This window comes from Gigantopelta aegis, chromosome 1 (assembly GCF_016097555.1).
Source record: "Gigantopelta aegis isolate Gae_Host chromosome 1, Gae_host_genome, whole genome shotgun sequence".
Classification (NCBI taxonomy): domain Eukaryota; kingdom Metazoa; phylum Mollusca; class Gastropoda; order Neomphalida; family Peltospiridae; genus Gigantopelta; species Gigantopelta aegis.
In genome coordinates, this window is record NC_054699.1 from 1,297,464 (window position 1) to 1,322,463 (window position 25,000).

At 35.5% G+C, this 25,000-nt stretch overlaps 1 protein-coding gene across 1 annotated transcript in view; it reads right to left on the reverse strand.

Annotated features, from left to right (window-relative positions):
* Positions 1-12,470: 12,470 nt before the first annotated feature.
* LOC121368495 (GTPase IMAP family member 7-like) overlaps positions 12,471-25,000 on the reverse strand; it is a 33,624-nt gene continuing 21,094 nt past the window's right edge. The window contains exons 3-6 of the mRNA XM_041493235.1: positions 24,108-24,166; positions 17,450-17,547; positions 15,602-15,695; positions 12,471-13,897 (exon numbers count right to left, since the gene is read on the reverse strand). Coding sequence (XP_041349169.1) covers positions 12,888-13,897; positions 15,602-15,695; positions 17,450-17,547; positions 24,108-24,166 — 1,261 coding nt within the window. The 3' untranslated portion in view covers positions 12,471-12,887. The remainder of the gene's footprint in view (positions 13,898-15,601; positions 15,696-17,449; positions 17,548-24,107; positions 24,167-25,000) is intronic.

Here is a 25,000-nt window from a genome sequence, read left to right on the forward strand (position 1 = left end):
CTGTAGGATGGTGCATATAAAAGAACCCTTGCTACTAATGGGAAAATGTAACAGGTTTCCTCTCTAAATCTATGTTTCAAAATTACCAAATATTTGACACCCAGCAGCCGATAATTAATAAACCAATGCGCTCTAGTCGTATAGTTAAACACAAAAACAAAAACCTGTAACTGTAAGACGAAGATACTCAATATGAGTAAATTCATTTTTAAACACAATTCTTTTAGGCTGCCAAAATGTTTGTACATAATGAACATTTATTGTCTTTCTGGACTTTTATTTACAGGAACTCAGGTTTGTAACTCTGTATACAATATTTTGTGCTTTAATCTGTACTACAACCACTCCACATTTGAGTCCGTCCTTTGGTAGTTTGTGATATAGACTGCAATACTTCTGTCCAATAATTAAGGGAATGTTTCGCACTCAGTGAGTGGACTTGATAGGTTTCTGCCCAATAGGTGCTTCACCGCTGCTATATTTAATACATAAAACCGTAGTATCTGCTTTCCTGTTTACGAGAAAGTTCAATTTTTTTTTTTAACGAAAACATATAATACAATGATTTAATAATCATCGGCTATTGGATGCCAAACATTTGCTCATTCTGACATAAACTCTTAGAGGAAACCCGCTACATTTCTTATATTTGTTTTGCTAATAGCAGCAAATGATTTTTTATGTGCACTTTCCAACAAGGAATGAAATGTTTTATTTAACGACGCACTCAACACATTTTATTTACGGTTATATGGCGTCAGACTTTGTAACATACAGGATAGTACATACCGAGAATACTTAAAACATATAATTATGTTGGTACTGACTATTGGTACACAGTGAAAAATGGTACATGAAAAAGCTAAAAAACCAAAACAAAACAAAACAAACAAAACAGAAAACCAAACCCCACACCAACCAAAAGCAAATATATATCCCTGTCTGTCTGTCTGCCTTTCTGATCAAAAATCTATTTATACAAGTCAGTTTTAGTAGTATTAAAAATATATTAACATCCCTCCCCCATTCTCATAGTCAGGCACTGATATTTATTTTATTTGATTTGATTTATTTGCCTACATTGAAATGTAGTATCACTATCTTAAAACAAAAATAACAAATTCAAAGATTTAGTATTTTGGATAGTGTTAGACACTTTGACTCTTCTGCCCATGTTTCATTATTTTTATTCCAAATATTTTCTTTCCATATTCTGAAGATCCACTTTAGTTTCCATATTGTTGGATTAAAAACCTTTGAATGTTTTACTACCTATCAAAATATGAGATCTTATATATATACTTCAAATAATAGTAATGACAGGAGATTTATCATTTGAATAATTTTGCAACGAATCCAACGATGACAGTACATTTATCCAAATACCTGTCTATAGATGTAGAAAATGAATTTCATTAAACATTCTAGCACAGCGGACCTTTCTGTCTCATCTTCTGCTCTAGCTTGGTTTCTTGCTGTTCTGGTGAATACTTCCTCTCTTTGGTTATCTGCTGCGTTGATTCTTTCACGATTTTGTTTCCTCTCCAGTTCTTCGGTTTCACTCCTCAACGTTTGGTTTATGTCTATCATCACTTGTCCTCCATACCTCTCTTTCTCGATTCTCTGATTTCTCTTGCGAATGTCTTGCGAATGTCGTAGTTTTTCTTCACGTTTACGAACCTCCTCTTCTGCCATAGCCAAAAGTTCTGTTGTAAAATATTGACCACCATTTCTCTTGACATTAGACACTATCATATCTATCAGCTGCTTAACGTGCCTTTCTTTCTCCGTGACATTCTTTTCTCGGTTATTTATAGCAGTGTATCTGCCGTCACATTCTTGGATCAGTTGTTGTAGTGACCCGGTAGAACCATGTATAAAATCTTCTAGATTCTTGTCATCATCTTCAAGATCATCAAGACCAGTAAATAACAGGAACAGGTATTGAATCATTTGTTTTCCAAACAGTTCTCTGAATAACTGGATTGTAGCTTGCTCGTCTGGAGTAAATCTCTTGATTCTTAGAACCATGACGAATGCGTGAGGGCCTGGTGCTGACATGATAATGCTCCTGGTTATCTCCTTAACATCTTCTTCAGAATGAGCAGCATTTAGTAAACCTGGTGTATCAACGACAAGAATATCGTGGCCAAAGCGTGAGGCACTTCCTTTCTGACACATTGATGTTTCAGTACCAGAATTAAAGACTCTTCTTGCAAGAATAGAATTCCCTGATGCACTTTTTCCTGAACCAGTAATGCCAAATAAAAGAAGGCGCAGTTCATTTTTCGGAACGTCATCACCTAAAATAATGTAAATTATACATCTTTAGTAGAAAAATATTTGGTATCTCAAATATATTTTACTCTTAGTATTAGCAACACTTTTCTCAAATACAGTAACTATTATTTTTTTCTAAATTTGCATTTGTCTTATAAAAATAAACTGATAATACGTTATGTAGGTACACGATAACGTCCTTAAATCAATGACAAAATTTCTATAAATAAATGCTAAGAAATGGTTTATATATCACCAACACTTACTGTACGCAGCTGATTTCGGCAAGTCCAATCGTGCTGCTTCTTGTTTCTTGAGATCCTCGATCTGAGACTTCAGTTTTTTCCTTTCTTGTAGTAGCTGTGTTTCTTGTCCTCGTTTCCGTCTCTCCAAATCCTGTATTATTCGTTCTTCTATCTCTCGATCTCCTTTCGTTTCTTCCTCAAGAATTCGCGTTTTCCATTCACGGAACCTTTCTTCTGCCTCACTCACGAGTTCTGTTGCAGAACGCTGTGCACCACGTTCCTGTACTTTAGCCGCTATCATATCTATCAGCTTCTTAACCTGGCTTTCTTTCACGTCCACCTTTTTCTCTCGATTGTTAATTGCAGTATATTTGCCTTTACATTCTTGGACAAGTTGTTTAAGCTGTCCAGTACAACCAGCTAGAAAATCGTCTAGAGTTTTGTCATCATCTTCAAGGTCGTCAAGACCGGTAAATAGCAGGAATAGGGATGGGACCCTGTATTGACCAAATACGTTCTGCAACAGTTGGATTGCAGCCTGCTCTTCTTTGGTAAATCGCTTGACTCTTAGCACCATGACGAAGGCGTGAGGACCTGGTGCTGACATGGTAATGCTCTTCATAATCTCTTTCATTAGCTCTGCTTCTGAACGGGAAGTATTCAGTAGACCTGGAGTATCGACGACCTCGATGTCATGACCAAAGCGTGAGGCAGTTCCTTTCTGACACTTTGATGTAGCGGAACCAGAACTAAAGACTTTCATTCCAAGAACAGAATTTCCAGATGAACTTTTCCCTGTACCAGAAACACCAATCAAAACAAGTCGTATGTCTTGTGCCAAAAACCGATGACCTACAATGCACAAATAGTATTAGTGTAAACCCCAACCTACAAACTCGCATAGTGTGTTTCGGAGTCATCAGTATCATATATTAGGAACAATGTTATAGCATCATTTGTTTAAATTACATTTTTATATTTTTCAAATACGATCAAATGCATTGGTAATGAACAAACTTAAAAAGGTCGAAGTGACACTGACCTCAATAAGTAAAACGTAATAATTTACAACGGAGATAATTGAATCATGAATATTTTCACCAAAAAAATATAAATATAATATATATATTTTTACTGTATCTAAAATACAGTAATATGACTTTTCACCGAATATCACTATCTATCTATCTAACACTATTTTTATTCTATATATTATATTGACGATACCAAAACACACGAGGGTAATAATCTGTTGATCATATACTCTCAAGCTTAATACAACGTGTTTTTGTAAACTGTATACACAACTGTAATTCCATGCAGCCATTACTCGATATTCAAATGACGTAATAATATGTCTTTTTGAATGGAAATGACGTAATTTTGGATAAAAATAACCTAGTTCATAATGTGTTTTGTTTACTGAACGCTTGTTTTACTCTATGCTGATGACACTGTACTCCTTGCAGATAATTACCAAGATATGCAAAACTCTCTGAATGTATTTGATTCGTATTGCACGAAATGGAAACTAACAGTAAATTGTAACAAGACAGAGGTGTTAATCTTTAGTGGGAACAAGAAAGATTACAAAAAGGTGTTTTACCTTGGAAAATCAAAGCTTGATAACGTAGAAAGTTATAAATATCTTGGTATTATATTTCACAAATCGAATAGATTTACTAAGGCAAGAAACATGTTATATACACAAGCACAAAAGACTATGTTTTTTTATTCTAAGACAAGGCAGATGTCATAACATTTCTATCCAGAGCCAACTAAAATTATTTGACTGCATGGTTTTACCAGTCCTATTATATATATGGCAGTGAAATATGGGGTTTTGAAACCCATTAACTGAAAAATAATGTAACCCGTTTATAAAATTGTTATTACCTGTAAGAAAATCTACACTATTGTATATCATTATTATATGGAGAACGTGGATGTTACCCGGTATATATTGCCGTAAAGATAAGAATGATCATTTTCTGGTATCGACTAATTACTGGAAAACAGTCCAAGTTGTCATTATTGGTGTACACATTATTACTGAATGATGTTAATAATAACCTTTATAATCACAAATGGATTATGTATGTTAAATCTGTTTTAGATCATATTGGTTGTACATATATATGGTTATCACAATGCAATGCTGTTACTAGTGTTTCCATGTTGAAAACGTATATTAATACAAAGCTTACGGATCAATACTTACAATCATGGTATACTTATATTGATAACTCAACCAAAGCTTCAAATTATAAATTATTTAAAAGTACTGTTGAATTTGAGACATGCATCACAATTATAGAGAGAAAACATTGGTGTCCATTATTACGCTTCAGATTATCAAACCATAATCTTCCAATTGAAACGAGTAGATGTACCACATTGAAACGAGAATATGTACCACTACAAAATAGAATATGTCCATTGTGTAATAATTACGATATCGGAGGTGAGTTATTATATATTTACATGTTTGTTTTTCAAGAATGAAAGAAAGCGTTACTTACCATCTTTCTGTCAGTCTAAACCAAATATATATAATTTTTTTATAAATTATTCAACTCTAAGAAAGCTGGTGTCCTTAGAAAACTTTCTATATTTTGTAATCGAATTATGAATACTTTTAAATCCTCTGGCTGATATTCTGTGTATATTTTTGTATTTATTAGTATGCATTTATTGTATCTATGTACATTTATGTACACCCACCATCTTGTTACAATTATATTGACTGCTGTATGTATATATATCCTCATGTGTCGTAGACTACGGCCTGAGTGTAAATAAAGTTCAGTTCAGTTCAGGAGATTGCAGTGTATAGAAATGTGTTTGCTTGGTGGCTATGGATGCATACGTCAAATATGTTGTGTCACATTTGCGCGTTTGATTAAATGCCAATAAACGCAGTGCCGTGACCTGATTAATTTGCATGTAATTTACAAAGTCAGCAAATTCTGAAAGTATGTGATATGACTGACATCCAATACTTTGATTACATTGGATACGCTAGTTATCTTAAATATAACCCTGTATAAATATATCCTTGGAGAGAAACAACGCCGTTAAAACAAGCAAGATTTTATTGTCAGTCACTTCAGCAAGTTTTAAATCTCTCATTCACCTATTTTATCTGTAGCTATTAATGAAATAAAACGTGGGAAAAGATTTTGAAAATTAAACAATTCTTTATTGAAGCAAAAAGGTTATGTATTGATCATAAAGGAAACTATATGAAACACTTAAAGTATGTATAATTAAAGGATATGATTTAGAAGTAAATCACCACATGATATATGATCGGTTATTGAAAACATTGTTATTTGTGATTCATAGTAAAACTATATTTTATTTATCAAAACAAAACAACAAAGAAAAAAAGATCGATTCAAATGTAAAAGAAAACTAAAAAGACCGACTGACGAATTAACAGAAGCATTGGAAGTCGAAGAACCCAAAATAAAGCAAGCGACAATAAACAAAAAAAATCATAATGGAAACGGAAAACAGTAGTCTGATAAAGGCAAAATGAATTCAATTGGAGACCAACAGCTTTATTAAACGTAGCATCAGCTGTAATTGCTCAAAGACTCTAATCCATATTGCCTGAAATAACAGGCGATGCGCACCAATTACTTTTACCAGATTTTACGTTTGATTTATGAGATTATCAGTTAAATTCCACGTTTATGACTTTTTATCGACTTGGAGAAGGCATCTGATTCGCTGTGTTGGAATTATATTTCAGATAAATTGATTTTTGTTTAGCTTTGATATTTCCATAAGAGATAAGAACATATGTGTGTGTGTGTGTGTGTGTGTGTGTGTGTGTGTGTGTGTGTGTGTGTGTTTGGGTGTGTGTGCGCGTATGTGTTATTTTGTAAGGATGCACAGTCTATGTATTTGTAAATGAATTTATATCTCCCGTTTTAAAGTTGCAAGAGGTTGTTAGCAAGGTGATCCGATTTCACCGTACATCCTTTAATACATTAATACAGAAACACAATATGTTATGTGAGTTAAAAGTAGGAAATATTGTTACATTTATTGTCTATAGGTACCATTTACTGACGTGACAGTCACACATTTCATTTTGTATTATGTCATGTCATGTCATAGGGTTTTACGTGCACATTCAGAACAAGCTGTTGTAGCACACGCCTGTCGTGGGCACAAGAGCCGGCCTTGGCCGGCTCCTCCGTCCATGACAGGAAAGATGGGGGGGGGAGGGGAGAGGAGGGACCGCCTGCACTGGCAGGTGCAAGGGAGCACCAGCAGCCCAATCAAATCGGTAGCAGGCGGGTGGGGGTGGTGGTGGTGCTATGGAATTTGAATGGAGCAGTTAAATGCCAAAGAGAAAAGGGTATTTTGTATTGAAACTATCCTCTTATTTATATTGACAAATGATGCCTTACTTAAATCCAGTGTCTGATTTTATTTTGTAAGTCACGAGTTTTCTTTATTTAAGAAAATTTACGAAATTGCTAAACTTTTTGGCCAAGTATATATTGAATGGAACTGAAAACGCCTGTTTGCAGGTCCCCAATACATTAAATTGTCATGCACAATTTTTTGTACTTTAGATTAATACTGACAAAATGACATTAATCAGGACAGGTACAACATTTGTACAGAATGGAGTGGACAACATATTTACATTACTTGGAGTAACAACCCCCCTTCTCGCCGGTCAAATATATTGTATAAATCGTTTCAATTTTTAGTTTGGTGTTTATTTTTTAAATTAAATAGGTTACCAGCGTGCTCTTTTAAATATGTGTTTTTTTATGATAAGTTATTTATGTTTTTAATCTCTTTTTATAATAGGAAATAGAAATTTAATAGGGCGGTTCGCTGCTCCTATCCTAGGGTATGCAACATGGTTCTATACCATACTTGTATGCGCTAGGTTTCTAAATTAAAGTGGTGTCAGCGTCTGATGAATGGCATAACGTTCTGTTTCTCCAGGATTATAGAGAGGCGCCCCTGGACTTGGAATCGCCAGGATACGTTTTTACATTGCCAGACTCACCAGACGCTTAACTTTCCCTGTTTAAATACTTTTTTTTCTTTTCTTTTTTCTTTTTTTTCTTTTTCTTTTTTCTGGTAGCATCGTTGGCCCTTGGGCCTAATTTTTGATGGGGGCACCGAGACTGGAGGGCACGACGGTTGGGTTGGCCGGGGGGAGGGGGTGCTGGGTAGGTGGTGGATACTCCACCGGAAGATGGTTAGGGCGGTAGGCGTAGGCGGTTTTGGCTGTAAGAGTTGTTAGGTTTGTCCGGGGGACTGCCCCTCCCCCCCCCCCCGAGCCCTCCCCGGTTTCGGCCACACCGAAGTCCCCAATACGATGGGTGCCCCTAAGTAAAACATATCCCCCTATTAACAAAACCTCCTGTGGCTGAAGCCTAACCTCCTAGTCACCTGCCACCCCTATTTTGAGGGCTAATTAATATATTTAAAAATTGTTTTTAAATATATTTATATTTAGGACTGTCCGATCTAAATTTGCGTTACAAATTGTTAGTTGTTTGCTGTATATTAAATATTGTTTGGGAAAATAACGCACAAAATTATTTATAGTAAAGTCCTTTTTCCCTGTTTGTTTAAATATTAAAATTGCCCCAGTAATTGTTCTGTTCCAGGTTGGACTACTGGCATCCGGTGGCCGAACCTGGGATAGACATGCTCGAAACCTTCGTGGTATAGGAGCATGTAAATATTTTATTGATTGATTGACATTACTTGGCGTCCAATGTGATACAGATTTAGAAAATATGATAGTAATTAATTATCAGAAACATGTTGAAAATACACGTTCATTGAAAATGTAGTCGTGTAGGAAATTAACACCTTTAGGTGCAAATACAGTTATGATATCCTTAATTCTTGGTATTTTCGTTTATTCCATACCCACCGATCAAGATATATCCAAAACTTACAGAGTAAGGTTTTAAATTTATATAGAAAGGAAAACCAGACAAAAGTAAACGTCAACAAATGACTAAAACATTGAACATGGTGGTATTAAAGTACCTGATATTTATGATTAACTAAACCATTTATTTTAGTTCATTCCAAACCCACCGATCAAGGATATGATATCCAAAACTTATAAAGTAAGGTTTTAAATTTATATGGAATGGAAAACCAGACAAAAGTAAACGACAGGAAATAACAAAAACATTGAACATGGTGGTATTAAAGTGCCCGATATTTATGATTACATTATGGCACAAACAATTATATGGTGAAAATGCAAAATGACTACAAATTCCACGACTTTTCATATACCAATTGTCGTACACTGATGGGAAATATAAATAGCCCAATGATATATATATATATATATATATATATATATATATATATATATATATATATATATATATATATACTGAACAAAATAAGAAACTTCCGCTTACTTTGCTTGAACATAACTTGATGAAAACAAACCGGGGGAATAATTGTTATATATGCGTTTAAAGAGTGTTCCATGATGCATCGTTTGGTGCAAAAATCATGGCCATAGGTTAAGAGAAACTGGGAGAAATTTTGACCAAGTGTGGTAGGGGTTAAAAAAAACCCCACCCACTTAATAACGGGTATGACCACCTCTTGAATTGACCACTGCAGTGCATCGCAGGCGCATAGAATTGACTAAAGTGTTGATTTCTGCCTGTGGAATATTGTTCCATTCCTGAATGAGCGCTTCCTGAAATTCGTTGACGTTAGCGGGTGGGTTGGGACGACGCCTCAATCGTCTGTCCAGACTATCCCAGACATGCTCGATGGGGTTGAGATCAGGACTTTTAGCGGGCCAGTCATCAATGAAATCAATGTTATTTGTCCTAAGAAAATGTTACAGTGTCTCTAGCTGTATGAGAGGTGGCATTATCATGCTGAAAAATCGAGATGTTGGCGTTGTTATGGAACAGAGGAATGACATGATGAGCGAGAATGTCATCGCGGTAACGTTGAGCATTTAAATTGCCATCAATGACTAGTGGTGAACGATAACCATGGGCAATGGCTGCCCAGACCATGACTGAACCCCCACCCCGAAATGATCTCGTTCAAGAAAACAACAGTCAGCATAGCGTTCATTTCTCCAACGGTAGACGCGCACCCTGCCATCACCACGTTGTAAAGAAAATCTGGATTCATCCGAAAAAAGAACGGAATTCCAGCGTCGCCGTATCCAACGAGTGTGTACACGTGCCCAATTAAGACGATTTAGACGATGACGTTGCGTTAAAACGCATCCGACGTAAGGACGTCGTGCATGTAAACCGTTCTCCCGCAGACGATTACGAACAGTTTGCCCACTGATTCGGTTATATGAAGCCCAGGTGTGTTAGCAGCAGTAGCAGTGGCAGTTTGGAATCGATTGTGCAAATGCGTGTTCGTGATATAGCGGTCTTGACCACGCGTTGTAACACGCGGACGTCCACGACGTGGCAAGTCGTTGGTGTTTCCTGTCGTTCGAAATCTTACGCGAAGATTTCGTATCGCTCGACTAGAACTCCAAACATGCCTTGCAACGTCTTTTGTCGACATGCCAGCATCAAGCATGCCAATCGCCCGTTCGCGTAAATTATTGGGTATTCTTGGCATGCTAAAAATGCTACAATGTAAAAAACGTTATTTTTTTTACAAATGTTGAAGCGTTTTCGTTCACTTGACAACAATGTCAGTAAGACAAGTAAAACAAATTGACCGAATACTACACGGGACATATCGAACCGTGCATGCACATGCAAATTGAATTTCACGTTGTCGACGATTAACAGTGCAAAAATAATCGGTAAAATTCATGAATCCTGATAATACAGCTCAAGGCTAATACTAGCTATATAATTTCATTACACAATGAATTCTTTAACACAACAAATACTATATGTACAAATCGGAAGTTTCTTTTTTTGTTCAGTATATATATATATATATATATATATATATATATATATATATATATATATATAGAGAGAGAGAGAGAGAGAGAGAGAGAGAGAGAGAGAGAGAGAGAGTTTGACAACACTAGTGTATAATGATAATGGACACAATTTTCACTTTCTTTATACACTTTATAGATGGGGAAGAAAGGAATGTTTCTTATGCCCCAACCCATTGTTTTAAAAGCAGAACTTGTTACGTCTGGAATAAAAGAAAGGAATGTGTATACGCACTTAATCAGCGGTTATTAAGTGAAGAAAGGAATGTTTATAACACTCCAGCCCATTATTATATGTATCTATAGAAGAAAGGACTATTATTGTGCACAACCTGTGTAAAAAGGTATCTTTTGTTTACATATAGGTCCTTGTTACAAAATGTTTGTACTCTTGATCTCTGTGGAAACTGGAAAGCTTAGTTAGTGCCGCCAACATGCAACCCCCTCCCCCCAATGATTTTCTTTCTCGACGTCACTACCACACATTTATAGCGTAGTCTATCTGGTTCGTCATAAAGAATAAACACGTTAACAATCCGGACAGGACAGGACTAGGTTTTAATGTGTACATTCAGAACAAGCTGTTGTAGCAGACACCTATCGTGGGCACTGGTGCCGGCCTCGGCCGGCTCCCCTATCCATGACAGGACAAGTTAACAATGGGAATGGGAATGGGAAAAACGTTTAACGTGCACATTCAGAGCAATATGTTGTAGCGCACGCCTGTCATGGGCACTGGTGCTGGCCTCGGCCGGCTCCCCTATCCATGACAGGATAAGTTAACAATGGGAATGGGAATGGGAAAAACGTTTAACGTGCACATTCAGAGCAAACTGTTGTAGCACACGCCTGTCCTGGGCACAAGTACCGACTTCAGCCGGTTCCTCCGTCTAGGACAGAGTTAACAATGTCAACTGCCAACTGCCAAAGGGGTTAACGTGCACATTCAGAGCAAGCTGTTGTAGCGTACGCCTGTCTTGAGCACAAGAACCGGCCTCGGCCGGTTCCTTCGTCCAGGACAGGAAAGGTTGGGGAGGTGAAGGACGGACCGCCTGCACTGACAGGTGTAAGGGAGCACCAGCAGCCCAACCGTAGTTGGTAACAGGCGGGAGGTGGTATGGTGCTATGTAATTTGGAATGTCCCGTAGGTTTAAGCCAAAGAGAAATGATGCGCATTTTAATCATTTAACAATCAGTTAACAATCATTTGAGTGGCCCTTATATACACGTACAGTGGCCCTTATATACACGTTCAGTGGCTAGATAGATTTTGAACAATGTAAGAACAATGTAAAAACAATTTTTAAAAATATGTAACACCATTTGTTAATATGGAAATAATATATAAAAACCCATCGGCACTTATCTTGTCACTCAACAATCAAATATTAAAACAGAAAAAAATCACAAAAAACAAAACACAAAATAATCACAAAAACAATACTTAGGTGTAAAAAAAGTTTCTTTTCAGGATTCCACAATGTATTCTTCTTGTCTTTATATATATATATTCGTACATACGCACGCACACACACACACACACACACACACACACACACACACACACACACACACACATGCATGTGTATGTATATGTGTATATATATGTATATGTATATAATTTTTTTATTTAGGTAACCCCTCTCCCAAAAAACATTAAAAAACCCACCCACAAAACCCAAACAAACAAACGCCACATTTGTTTGTTTTGGCATGTACCATGTAACACACATGTTTAGTAGGGGTGACTGTTGCGGTCAGTTTTACTATTTCAGTAGTATTGCGATAGTTAAAAATACTATTGTGATAATATTGCAATAGTGAAAATACTGTTTGCAATAGTATTGCAATAGTATTGCAATAGTATTGTGAATTCTTAAATCGCTTGATAACAATAATATGAATAGATTTTGTCACAACTATTTACCTCAGTGTTCCAATATGTATGTATTTATGTATGTGTGTATGTATGTATGTATGTGTGTGTGTGTGTGTGTGTGTGTGTGTGTGTGTGTGTGTGTTTGTCTGTGAGTGTGCGTGCGAACGCACGAATGTTTGTGGTTGTATGTATGTTTGTGTATGTACTTAGTTATCTGTAATAATGTCACTAGGCAGTGAATTCATATTCAGTACATTTATAATATAAAGTCCATACATCGTTGTTGTGCTTTCACTATCGATAGCTGAGCAGACAATTGCGATAGGTATCGATATAGTTGAATTAACTATCGATGCATTGTTATCGAGGCACCAACTATTGCAACATATCGATAGTTTGATATATTGTTACACCACTAATGTTTAGGCCTTGTATTCTTATAAAACGTACGTTTTAATCTGCTGATACATGTCTTCTTTAACGGGTGGCTATGTTCGATTATTTATTTTCAATTTCATTTTTATCCGATTAGTTTTTTGACAGGATATTTCACTATTCTCCCTATACTACAGAATGCTTCTGCAACAGTCTCTACGAAGGAATCTTCGTTTTCGGCTTGGTTTCGAACTTCGTTTCTAATTAATTCGGTGATGTCGACGTGTGCCTGCTTTAGTGCTGCGGTGCGTTCTGCCAGCATCGTTTGCTTTTCGTCTTCTAGTTTTTTCTTCAATTCATCCATGTTGCCCTTCAAGTCGTTGTTTTCTTCTTCCAATTCTTTTTGTCTTTTTTCAAACTTTTCTTCTACTTCTTTCTGGATGTTTTCAGTTTTCTTTCTAAGTTCTTCTTCTTTCTCTTGTCGTATTATGGCTTCCAGCTTACGAATCTCTTCCTCTGCTGCTTTCATCATGTCTGTTGTAAAATAAGTTCCATTATTGTTGGCAACATTCCTCTTGATAATATCTACCAATTCCTTAACTTGGATTTCTTTCACTGTAGCGTCCTTTTCTCGATTGTATATTGCAGTGCATTTGCCATCACATTCTTGGATCAGCTGTTTAAGTTCTCCTGTAGCATTATCTAGATATATTTCTAGGGTTTTGTCATCTGCTTCAAGATCGTCAAGTCCAGTAAAAAGCAAGAACAAATAGTTTAACATGTCTTTACCAAATACATCTTTGAAGTATTTAATTGTATCTTGTTCTTCTTTGGTAAATCGCTTGACTCTTAGAACCATGACGAAGGCGTGAGGACCTGGTGCTGACATGGTAATGCTCTGGATAATCTCCTTGGTGATCTCCCCCTCAGAACGGTTAGTATCACACGTGCCAGGAGTATCAATGACCACTACATTACAGCCAAACCGAGCAGCCTTCCTAACTGAGCATGTTGTTGTAATCGAGGTTGAACTAGCCTCCGATTTAAAGCCTTGTTTCTTGTCAAAGCCAAGAATTGAATTGCCAGATGTGCTTTTCCCTGAACCAGTGATGCCAATCAAAACAATGCGTAGTTCTTTGTCCAAAAAATCATAATCTGGAATAATAGATACGCACATATTAAAGTCACGGATTGCAAAGTTCGTTTTTGTCAAATATTAGATTATAAATAATTATATTCACTTAACACACTACACGACTCTTATTAACGCCCAGCACTTTCTCCTTGATCTTTGGGTGAATGGATGTTATTTGAATATCATCAACGGTTTCACATGTCTTGAACTATACATTGAGTAAGTTAACACCATCTACCAATAGTCATTCTGCAAACATTTTAAACAGACTGAGAGGTTGTACTTTAAAAAATAAATATCGTGTCTTCAGAATTCATTTAAAGAGATATCCCTAGAACAGCATACTAAAACATCCACTAAAATCATCCATGGAGAACTAAGGCTAATGTGCATAAATCCCACATGTCGCTGGCAGTAAGCATTTGTAACTTTCAATGGGATAGAATCTAGAGAGAATATTTGAGTGGATATGAAAGCTGTTCAATAAATTGCTAGTTTGATCCGACACTTCTTTCATTTTCATAATTCTAAAATAGCTCTGAATAGTCGATTTTGCCATATTGGGGCGTCGAGTACATATGATTCAAAATAACCAATTTCATGGTTTTGGTTCTCCATTCGTCAAGGGGGCTTTTCGTCATATTAGTTGTGAAGAAATTACAGCTTAAATGCATTTCTCTATACCACTCTAGTAATATTCGCCCCTCCTCAGGCACAAACGGGACGAAACATTAATTAAATAATTTACAGCTTTGATATACCATCTAATGACTTTTAAATATATGAAGACTATTCAGTTATAGCATGTTTGGAGGTAGAGACGAATAGATTTTAAACTGGGCTTAATTTCCACCTTTTGGACCCCGACTCTCATTCCCCGCGGGTTAGAGGGGGTATCAGAATGATTACATTTACAAATGTATTTCCCATGTCAAGGCTTAGCTTTTATGGAGGAAAAGACAACAATTATTTTTTTAGGTTTGTTATGCCTGTTATTTTTATATATATTAACAGGTCATTAGAATGCTAATACAGTTTTCAATGTTTCGTTCTATGATATTTCAGAAATCATATGCAATAAGGAAAAACATGGTGGGGTATCATTTCAATTAGTAAGTTAATACGCTGATTAAAGTCCGCACTTAAAAAACATGGTGGGGTATCATTTCAATTAGTAAGTTAATACGCTGATTAAAGTCCGCACTTAAAAAACAACCGAAGAGGAACGTTTATTGAATGAATGATACGTTTGATTAATTTGGTGATTAATATCATATGTCTTCATTCACGTTCATTTACATTATTTATTTGTTTTGATAAACTTTAGTTCTCGTGTTTGCGTTGTTTTGAATGTTTATATCTTTAATAATAACCTAGTTGTAAATGTCGATATTGTTATAATATTTTAATTAGGATAGGGCCTCGTAAGTTCAGTAACTTGTGCTCAATACTTATGTACATTATAAGCAATATATCACTGAGTTTCAATCAAATCAAACACCTGTACCATTGCCTTATTTGGTAATAATATCTAAACGACGTCCGATATTTTAAAAATATTTATTATTTAAAATGTATTTTAATTATTACCAATATTATGTATTTTTAGTTTTTGAACACAATTCTATTAATTTACTGACTAACGTACCTGAAAATTCTCATTTAGCTTTATGTATTTTAATTCATCTGTGGGTATTTTCGAATGCATAGATTAGATAGAGTACCTGGAATAGTCGTGCTTGGTGTCATTGCACTGGAAGTCGTCAGAGGTAGGTCGGTGTCTTTTGATTTCCGAGACGTCTTCTTTGTACAATAATGCTGAAAAGAGTAGAAAAGATTTGATTATGAAGTTCATTTATAAACTGATCTGATTATGAAGTTCATTTATGCGGAAATCACCATTATGAAAATATTGGGTATAGAGTCTCAATGACTCCAGTGGTTGTTAGGTCCATTGAAGGTTCGGATGCACTATATCGGGTATAGAGTCTCGATGACTCCAATGGCTGTTAGGTCCATTGAAGGTTCGGATGCACTATATCGGGTATAGAGTCTCGATGACTCCAATGGCTGTTAGGTCCATTGAAGGTTCGGATGCACTATATCGGGTATAGAGTCTGAATGACTCCAATGGCTGTTAGGTCCATTGAAGGTTCGGATGCACTATATCGGGTATAGAGTCTCAATGACTCCAGTGGCTGTTAGGTCCATTGAAGGTTCGGATGCACTATATCGGGTATAGAGTCTCGATGACTCCAATGGCTGTTAGGTCCATTGAAGGTTCGGATGCACTATATCGGGTATAGAGTCTCAATGACTGCAGTGGCTGTTAGGTCCATTGAAGGTTCGGATGCACTATATCGGGTATAGAGTCTCAATGACTCCAATGGCTGTTAGGTCCATTGAAGGTTCGGATGCACTATATCGGGTATAGAGTCTCAATGACTGCAGTGGCTGTTAGGTCCATTGAAGGTTCGGATGCACTATATCGGGTATAGAGTCTCAATGACTCCAATGGCTGTTAGGTCCATTGAAGGTTCGGATGCACTATATCGGGTATAGAGTCTCAATGACTGCAGTGGCTGTTAGGTCCATTGAAGGTTCGGATGCACTATATCGGGTATAGAGTCTCAATGACTCCAATGGCTGTTAGGTCCATTGAAGGTTCGGATGCACTATATCGGGTATAGAGTCTCGATGACTCCAATGGCTGTTAGGTCCATTGAAGGTTCGGATGCACTATATCGGGTATAGAGTCTCGATGACTCCAATGGCTGTTAGGTCCATTGAAGGTTCGGATGCACTATATCGGGTATAGAGTCTCGATGACTCCAATGGCTGTTAGGTCCATTGAAGGTTCGGATGCACTATATCGGGTATAGAGTCTCGATGACTCCAGTGGCTGTTAGGTCCATTGAAGGTTCGGATGCACTATATCGGGTATAGAGTCTCGATGACTCCAGTGGATGTTAGGTCCATTGAAGGTTCGGATGCACTATATCGGGTATAGAGTCTCGATGACTCCAGTGGATGTTAGGTCCATTGAAGGTTCGGATGCACTATATCGGGTATAGAGTCTCGATGACTCCAGTGGATGTTAGGTCCATTGAAGGTTCGGATGCACTATATCGGGTATAGAGTCTCAATGACTCCAGTGGCTGTTAGGTCCATTCAAGGTTCGGATGCGCTAGGTCAAGACTTTGTTTTATTGACACATTACTCGATATAATAAGGGTTGTACCAGAATTGATCACGTGCAGAGGACGGGAGTAAATGTGTTTTGGTATATGCCCGAAACACACAAATTAAATTATTATTAAACCAAATATACAGGGAAAACGTTACAGCAGACCCATCAAGCATAAACTAATTATTATTATGCAACGTCACCCCCCCCCCCACACCCACACCCACCCCCACCCCCCGACCCCATCAGAGTGTTTAAGTTTTAACGTTTTCTAGGGAAGTCACGTCCGTACTGCACGAAGTGAAGACAAAATGTGACAGACAACTACACCACTGGGGCTTTTCAGATGGAATCAACTGGATTGTAACGTTAATAACGCTCTTACCGATTTATCTGGCTTTGGTTCATCTTTTGATACGAACAGTGCAGCTAGATCCTGAACACATTTGCTCGTGGATATATCATCATCCTTATAGCCGTCTTCTGCAGAATAAACGTATATACCTACTAGTATATAGGAAACGAAAATATATAAGCAATTCAATTTATTTCCAGTTTTTAATATATATTGGCATAGAATTAAAATATAACTAATATAATCTTAAATCATATTTTAAAAAAGTGTGTGTTCCCTGAAGCTTCTGACTAGACAATAAAATGTCAGTGATGTTACTGAAGTTAACTCGAAAACACATCCAAAAACAATATACGCATTTTATAGATGCTATATAAAGTCAGAACAATGGTGTTCAGTAATTCTATATTCCATAATGGTATTTTCGAAACAGTCGATAACTTCATGTAACACAAGTGAATAGTCCAAAGTTACAATCATTGTTACTCATATAAAAAAGTCTGAAAACATTCTGTCTTTATGAAACAAGATAACATTTAAAATGAGAAACACTACTAAGAATAGAAAACACAATTGTATTTACCTTTTGGATGAGTGCTGCTCTTTTTATAGAAATTTACTGGAAGTAACGTCATTCGAGTGAACACGTACTACACATGCAAGATTTTGTATTATATATATGTTCAATAAAACTATTTTATTACACTGTCAGAACGGTCTTTATTGCTATAGTAAGATTAAATGGGTATGTAATAAATGTGTTTATCTCGTTCTAACGTGACTGACAAGCTTCACATATATTTGTTTTCTAATGAAAATGTTTTAAAATATGTGAATGGAAAAGTTTAATTTACTTCAGTGATTTAACTATTATTTTGCACGTGTATATTGCACATGCACATACTACTATGTGTTTATTTTATTTTTATAAAATACTGTTACTGGCAATAACTAACTAGAATGTTAGCTAACTTGTTCATAGAGAGCGAGACATTATTATTGTTTCGTTGCCCCAGATCATTGTGACAATGCCAAGGATGGGGATCCTTGCATTATTGACAAACACAGTATATATTGATATATATTGGTAACATATATATGTACATGCACATACACATATATACACTGATACACATACATAAATAAACATACTTTCACAGATATACACATATATGTTTTCTATTTACTGAGAGCTGCTGATGCAAATAATTGAATGAATGGAATTTGATGTGTTTTTTATGCAGTGGAAGAAATAGTGGTAAAGAAAATGAGTACAATTTGCAAACAGAATTTTCACAGAATTTGTGTATTATTTTTCTACTTATTTCAAATAAAAAGATTAAGCCACTTGCGCCAATAGTAATTAAATTTGTCATATTCGCATGTTTTACAATATAAACGTATCGCACTATTTCAAATTTCTGTTTAAAGAACTTTTATAGTATTAATACATAACATTTTTAAAATCATTTACATGGTGTAAAAGTAATGTTAAATATTACTTGTTAACCAGTTTACAGTTTTAACCATATCAGTATCCATCATCCCAGAGATAACTACATTTTTTATTCAGATATCCAATTGTGTACAGCTCTACAAAACTTTTGTACTTTGTCACAACCATATAACAGATGTTGCAACGTTTCAGGTAAGTTATCACAGAATGCACATTTGTCTGAATCTACTTAGTTTATTGTGTGTAAAACGTATTTGCACCAAGAATTCTGTGGAGCAGAACGTTTTAAGCATTTAAAGGTAGATCAATATTTCCTCCATGTAAAGCGATAGAATGTTATAGCCGTTATTTGTATATGTATTTTGTGTCTTTCGAAATGCAATTTTATTGTTCACAATGTTGTAATTAGCCGTACTTGTTTAACAGCTGTTTCTAATGTTTTGTTTTGTATAAAAGACCAAGAGTCAAATGATTTTTAAAATATACTGGTATTAAAACCATGTTTCAATCTACGGCACCATGCCACAGACAAAGCGTATGTGTTCTGCAATATAACGACCCTAACCCTTAATAAAACCTGTGAGGACTATAGGTTTCGTCTCCGTCCTTCAGTACCTCTGTCCATCTGTCCACCTATAGTTTTCCGGACTCGTTCTTTTTACAACACTTAAGACACTGAGCTGAAATTGTGTTTATGTGTATCATGTTGAGTTACAGATCAGTTTGACCTTTATGACCATTTGCCCAGTTTTGACAGATTTATGTCCAGATCAAATTTGACCTACATGACAATATATTCAAGGGCCATAACTCTACCAGAAAAGTAATTTATTCATTATTATTCATTTATGGCCCTTGAACTTAGGAGATTTGTGGTGATATGTCTTTAGCATTATTTCAGATTGCTTGTTTGTTTTACACCAAGAACCGTTTTATGTCTGTTATCGTTGGAACCAGCGGCTATTTTATTTAAAATAGTTATTGGTCTTCATTTTTTAAAACTGTTTAGGCTAATTTGCTTTTGGAATGCATGTGATTATTCTTAATATTTGAACCACTGATATTTCTTCAATAATTAATTGATTTAATTATAAAATATCCTAAATCCGAGCAAACATGATGAAACTGCAGCTGTTAATCCACGAGAGCCAGGGTGGTTATCGTTCTTCATATTTTAAAGAAAATTTAGAGCTTCCAAATAAGTAATTTGTCCTAGTGATTGCACTTCTTCATTGGTTAATATAAATATAATCAGATACTTTCTCCACTATACCATTAACTGATTTGTCAAATGGTGCTGAGTATAGGTTATATTAGACTGTAGACGGGACTTATACGGTGTATGGTTTGAGTGGCAGTCCTCGCAGCATTCCCCGGGACATAATGAATGAGACCTTTGAACAGCACGAGGGTAATTATTATTTTTAATAAAACACAAATCTTTTATTCCATTGAATTTGTTTTTGACACAGCGGGAAGATATACTTTCAGAACTATCAGTGTCATATTTCTCCTTGCAAAACTAAAAATTGCAACACCTGTCCTAGTTTGTTGGCTAAAGAATATAGCACTAAAACGTTTGAAACCCGTTCATGTTAAGGTCAAATTTAGTTTATGGCATAGAATACACTCTATGTGGTCACGATAATATATATATATATATATATATATATATATATATATATATATATATATATATATATATATATATATGAAGGGGAAGTGACGTCAGCTCCTGTGAACTACTGCTGTCAACAAACGCTGTAATTTAAACATAGCGCTTGCTTTGATCAGTTTGACTAGTCAAAAATAATAAATACTCATATAATTAACCAAGTGATAATTTGGTCTTTTTTATTGCAACTGCGTGATTGGTCAGTTCTGTGATTTTAGATGGGATAGTCTACGTAATCAATAGTATTACATAATTTGTTTTACAGTAATAAACCCTGTCAGTTGATAATGTCCAGTACCAGTTTAGGGATTACAGCTTATTTGTTGGAGAACGTTTTAATTTTCTTCAGCAATATGGTGACAGGGGTCTGATCATGCTATATATGCTAATAACACAAGTGCCGGCATTTTTCCCTTACCAGTAAACAAAGAATCAAATATGTGATGTTAATAAAAACCGGCTTTTTCAAATACTGATATGACACTAAGGTGGCAAAGAAAAAAACTGTGTCAAAGACATACTTCATAAATACAATTCCCAGTTTCTATAAGGGCCTTTTTTCATGTGAGCGATTTTTAGCGCGGGCGTCAAGTTCATTTAGCTGGCATCAATCCCGTTTATCTGCAAACTGGGCATGCTGTTTTCAAGTATGCTATTCCATATATTCACAAGTATTCATTTTCCGTGAGGTTAAGCCTACTATATACTTGTACTAACAAAAATGATACACAAAGCTTTACTAACCTTTAAATGTAGTCCTTTAGCCTTTATTTCCACCATGCCAGGAAAAGCGTTACAATTACAATGAGTAAAATGTGCAAGAAAATTAACACTGTGACAGGTAAGAAAACCTCTTTTATCTAGAACTGCCGAAGAACAATTTGAATCGTAAAATGTACCCACGTAATTTTCATATAATATTTTGATCACAACATGCACTCTATTACCATTATACAGACGCAAATGCAAGGCGAATGTTGATGCCATAAATATAAAGATATGAAAACAAAATAAAATTTGATTTTATACTTTGATGAAATGGTAAACTCAATATATATATATATATATATATATATATATATATATATATATATATATATATATATATATATATATATATATATATAAACGTCCCACGTACAACCAAAACGAATTCCCACAGCTCATAGTCTTTTTCTGCAGAATGAAATAGCCTTCTTTTATTTTGCCGCTAATATTTATAGATTTCCATGTTGAGCTCTTATAGCGATGATGTTGTACAAACAACCACTGTCGACATTTTCGGGGGGATAGTCCCATAAGCTTTGAATGGGTAATATCGAAATCCTAGGAGCTGTAGGAAACAAAATAGTGCGTAAGACAAAACGTAATGTCACAATACGCTATATACCACAAATAACCATTTGTATAGAGAACCACATGCCAGTTGTGTTTCCATGTTGTTTATTGCACGAGTTTATAGTGCGCAACGAACGAGTCATATAAAACCTGCGCCGTATAAATGAGTACAATAAGTAGCATGGGGAAAGCAACTGTTATGTGTTTCTTTATTTATAACATTCCACCTTTTTATATTATGATTAACCAAAGTTTAATTAAATAACACAAACTACTTAATCTAGAAAGTTACTAAAATTGACAGAATGTTGCGCGTTCTCGCCAGGGACATGACATCATTCGAGTGAACAAGTAACTTTGCATGCCCGATTTTGTATTACACTATAAAATATTTATTTTATTACACAGTCAAAATGGTCTTCATCACTATAGTAAGACTAGGAAGTGAAACCTCAGTATAACGCAATACTCATTTCCATCAAAATCCTCCACTATTGTATTAATATCTTTATCCTGCAATCACTATGATATGCATTTTCAATATATGAATAAAATGACCACAAATATAGCTGTTTGCGGCTGAAATACCTTTATGATCAGAAAACGAATGTTGTATTGTTTAAAGTTACCAATTCTTTTATTTCCAATTGATTACTTTTAGGTTTAAAACAGTTTTGAAGACAAATTTTAATTTAAAAATTAATAATAAATTGGTCTTGTCATCACCAGGAAGGGTGCCATGATAGTCTACTGGTGTAAGATACAGAAATGAATCCATCATACCTATAGTCGTCCCACTAGCCCAACAGCAAGGGGCACATGCCATTTATTTGGAAAAAACATCCGATCCCAAGTAGTGATTGCTGCATTCCAGGCAAATAATATCGTTTATATGGACTGGTCTGCACATTCCCCTGATCTGCATCCCGTAGAACATACCTGTAACATCCTTGGATGGCGTGTTTATGGATGAACTGGAAATGTCTCCAACTGAAGAATGGCTCATCCGCACCGCGTCTTTTGGTCGATGCAAAGACGTGTTAAAGGGACATTCCCGAGTTTGCTGCATTGTAAGATGATTCCGACTAACAAAATATTTCTACGATTAACCGTACATATTAAATATATTTTCTTGTTTAGAATATCAGTGTCTGTATATTCCATGTGTTTCTGGTCGTCTTAATATTTGTAAGAAGCCCAAACTGGATTTTGTCTTCAAATAATTTCGTACGTACGAAAAAATATTGTTTAGGAAATAAAATGAAATTTAACCTACTACAAATAGTAGAAGGACCAGAAACACGTTTCATATGCAACCACTAATATTTTATGTAATTACAATCGTTAGTCAATCTGTTAGTAAATAACATCTTTAAAAAATTGCAGCAAACTTAGGAATGCCCCTTTAAAGCCTACATTGGTGCCTGCGCTATTAAAACCAATTGCTGCCGATCAGTTTGCACATGCCTTTCTATGGGTGATGTATTCAGGAGTAGATAACTCGTAACATAACGCTTAACATAGCTAATGACATGCTTCGGTGTATATATATATATATATATATATATATATATATGTGTGTGTGTGTGTGTGTGTGTGTGTGTGTGTGTGTGTGTGAAGGGTCCATGGGAATAACCTGTGATTTTGGTTAGGCGATATGATTTAATTTTAAAGTTTATAACTCTGCAATCGTGGAATATTTATGCCTAAGAAAGCAGGATTTACCAAAACCAGTTCTATGTCCTACCATAATCACAGGTTTTTAATTTAGTGTGCCAATGTGACCTTGACATACACCACCGTTATAATACTGACTATCTGTTTGGACATCATAGGTTATTCCCGTGGACCCTTTATATATAGTGGACTCTGTCTAAACCGTATTCATCTAGAACCGATGAAATATGCCGGTTTGGACAGGGGGCTGGTGTAGACAGATTTCGTCCAGAATTACGGTTCGCGCGATATAGTGATTAGAAACTAGCAACGTAAATAAAAACGTTTGCTTTAGTGATTGGTATAAACCTAAATTATATTTGCGTTTCTATAAAAAAAATAACCAATAAAAATCAAGATAAACAAAATACGACGGATCGTCAATGAGAAGCCGGTGTAAACGGAATGCAAGTCCGTAGGAACAGTGGTCTGCCCGGACTTAATCTCCTAGGAATGCAGGTCCTAGGTCTGATATACCTAGGAATGCAAGTCCTAGGACTTACGTTCCTTAGGAATACTGGTCGGACTGCCAGGATATGAAGTCCGGGCCGGACTTGCATTCCTGGACAATCAAAATTTAAGTCCGGTCGTACACATAAAAATTAAATTATAAATGTAAACAAAACGAAAAACAGTTTCGTTTTTGGTTTATTTAATTAACTTAGGATATTAGCGCCCATCTTTATTTAAATATTTTCTATTTATTCCAATATTTTCCATTTATATAATTTGCAAGAGTTTGTACACATTTTGTTGACCTTATTACATGAGAAGAACCAAGGTCTTTATTCATTGCGTATTGTTCCAACTAATAAAACTCAAAAACATTTACCATAATTCGAAGCATATTAGTACTCGCAAATAAGTATAACTTGCCCATATGATATACCAACACAATTATCTGTTAGACATTATATATTGGTATTTGATAATAATAATAATAATAATAATAATAATAATAATAATAATAATTTAACTATAAAAATTTGATATTTGCGTTATATACATTATCTTGTTATTATATAATTTTAAGTTTGTGCCTTTCTGTCAATAATGTTGCAGGCGCGTGTATATAGGGTGTGGGGGTGGGGTGGCGTGTTCTAAACACCCCTCTTCAAAGCACATTTCTTGATCTCTCCCCTGCATAGCTTACTGAACATGTGCCTGTTTTGTCAATTTTGCTCTATTTAAAAATTAATTTGGTCTAACATATGATATATCAGACTCTAGCCTCTATGATATCTTAGTCCCAACAAACCATACCATCGATAAACAAATATGTTAAATGGTTTTCATTAATATTTATCAATTAATAGAAATATCAATGATCAAGAGTGGGTTTTAGCAGCTCAATGGGCTACTAGACCGACTAAAACAAAACAGTAATCATAGAACA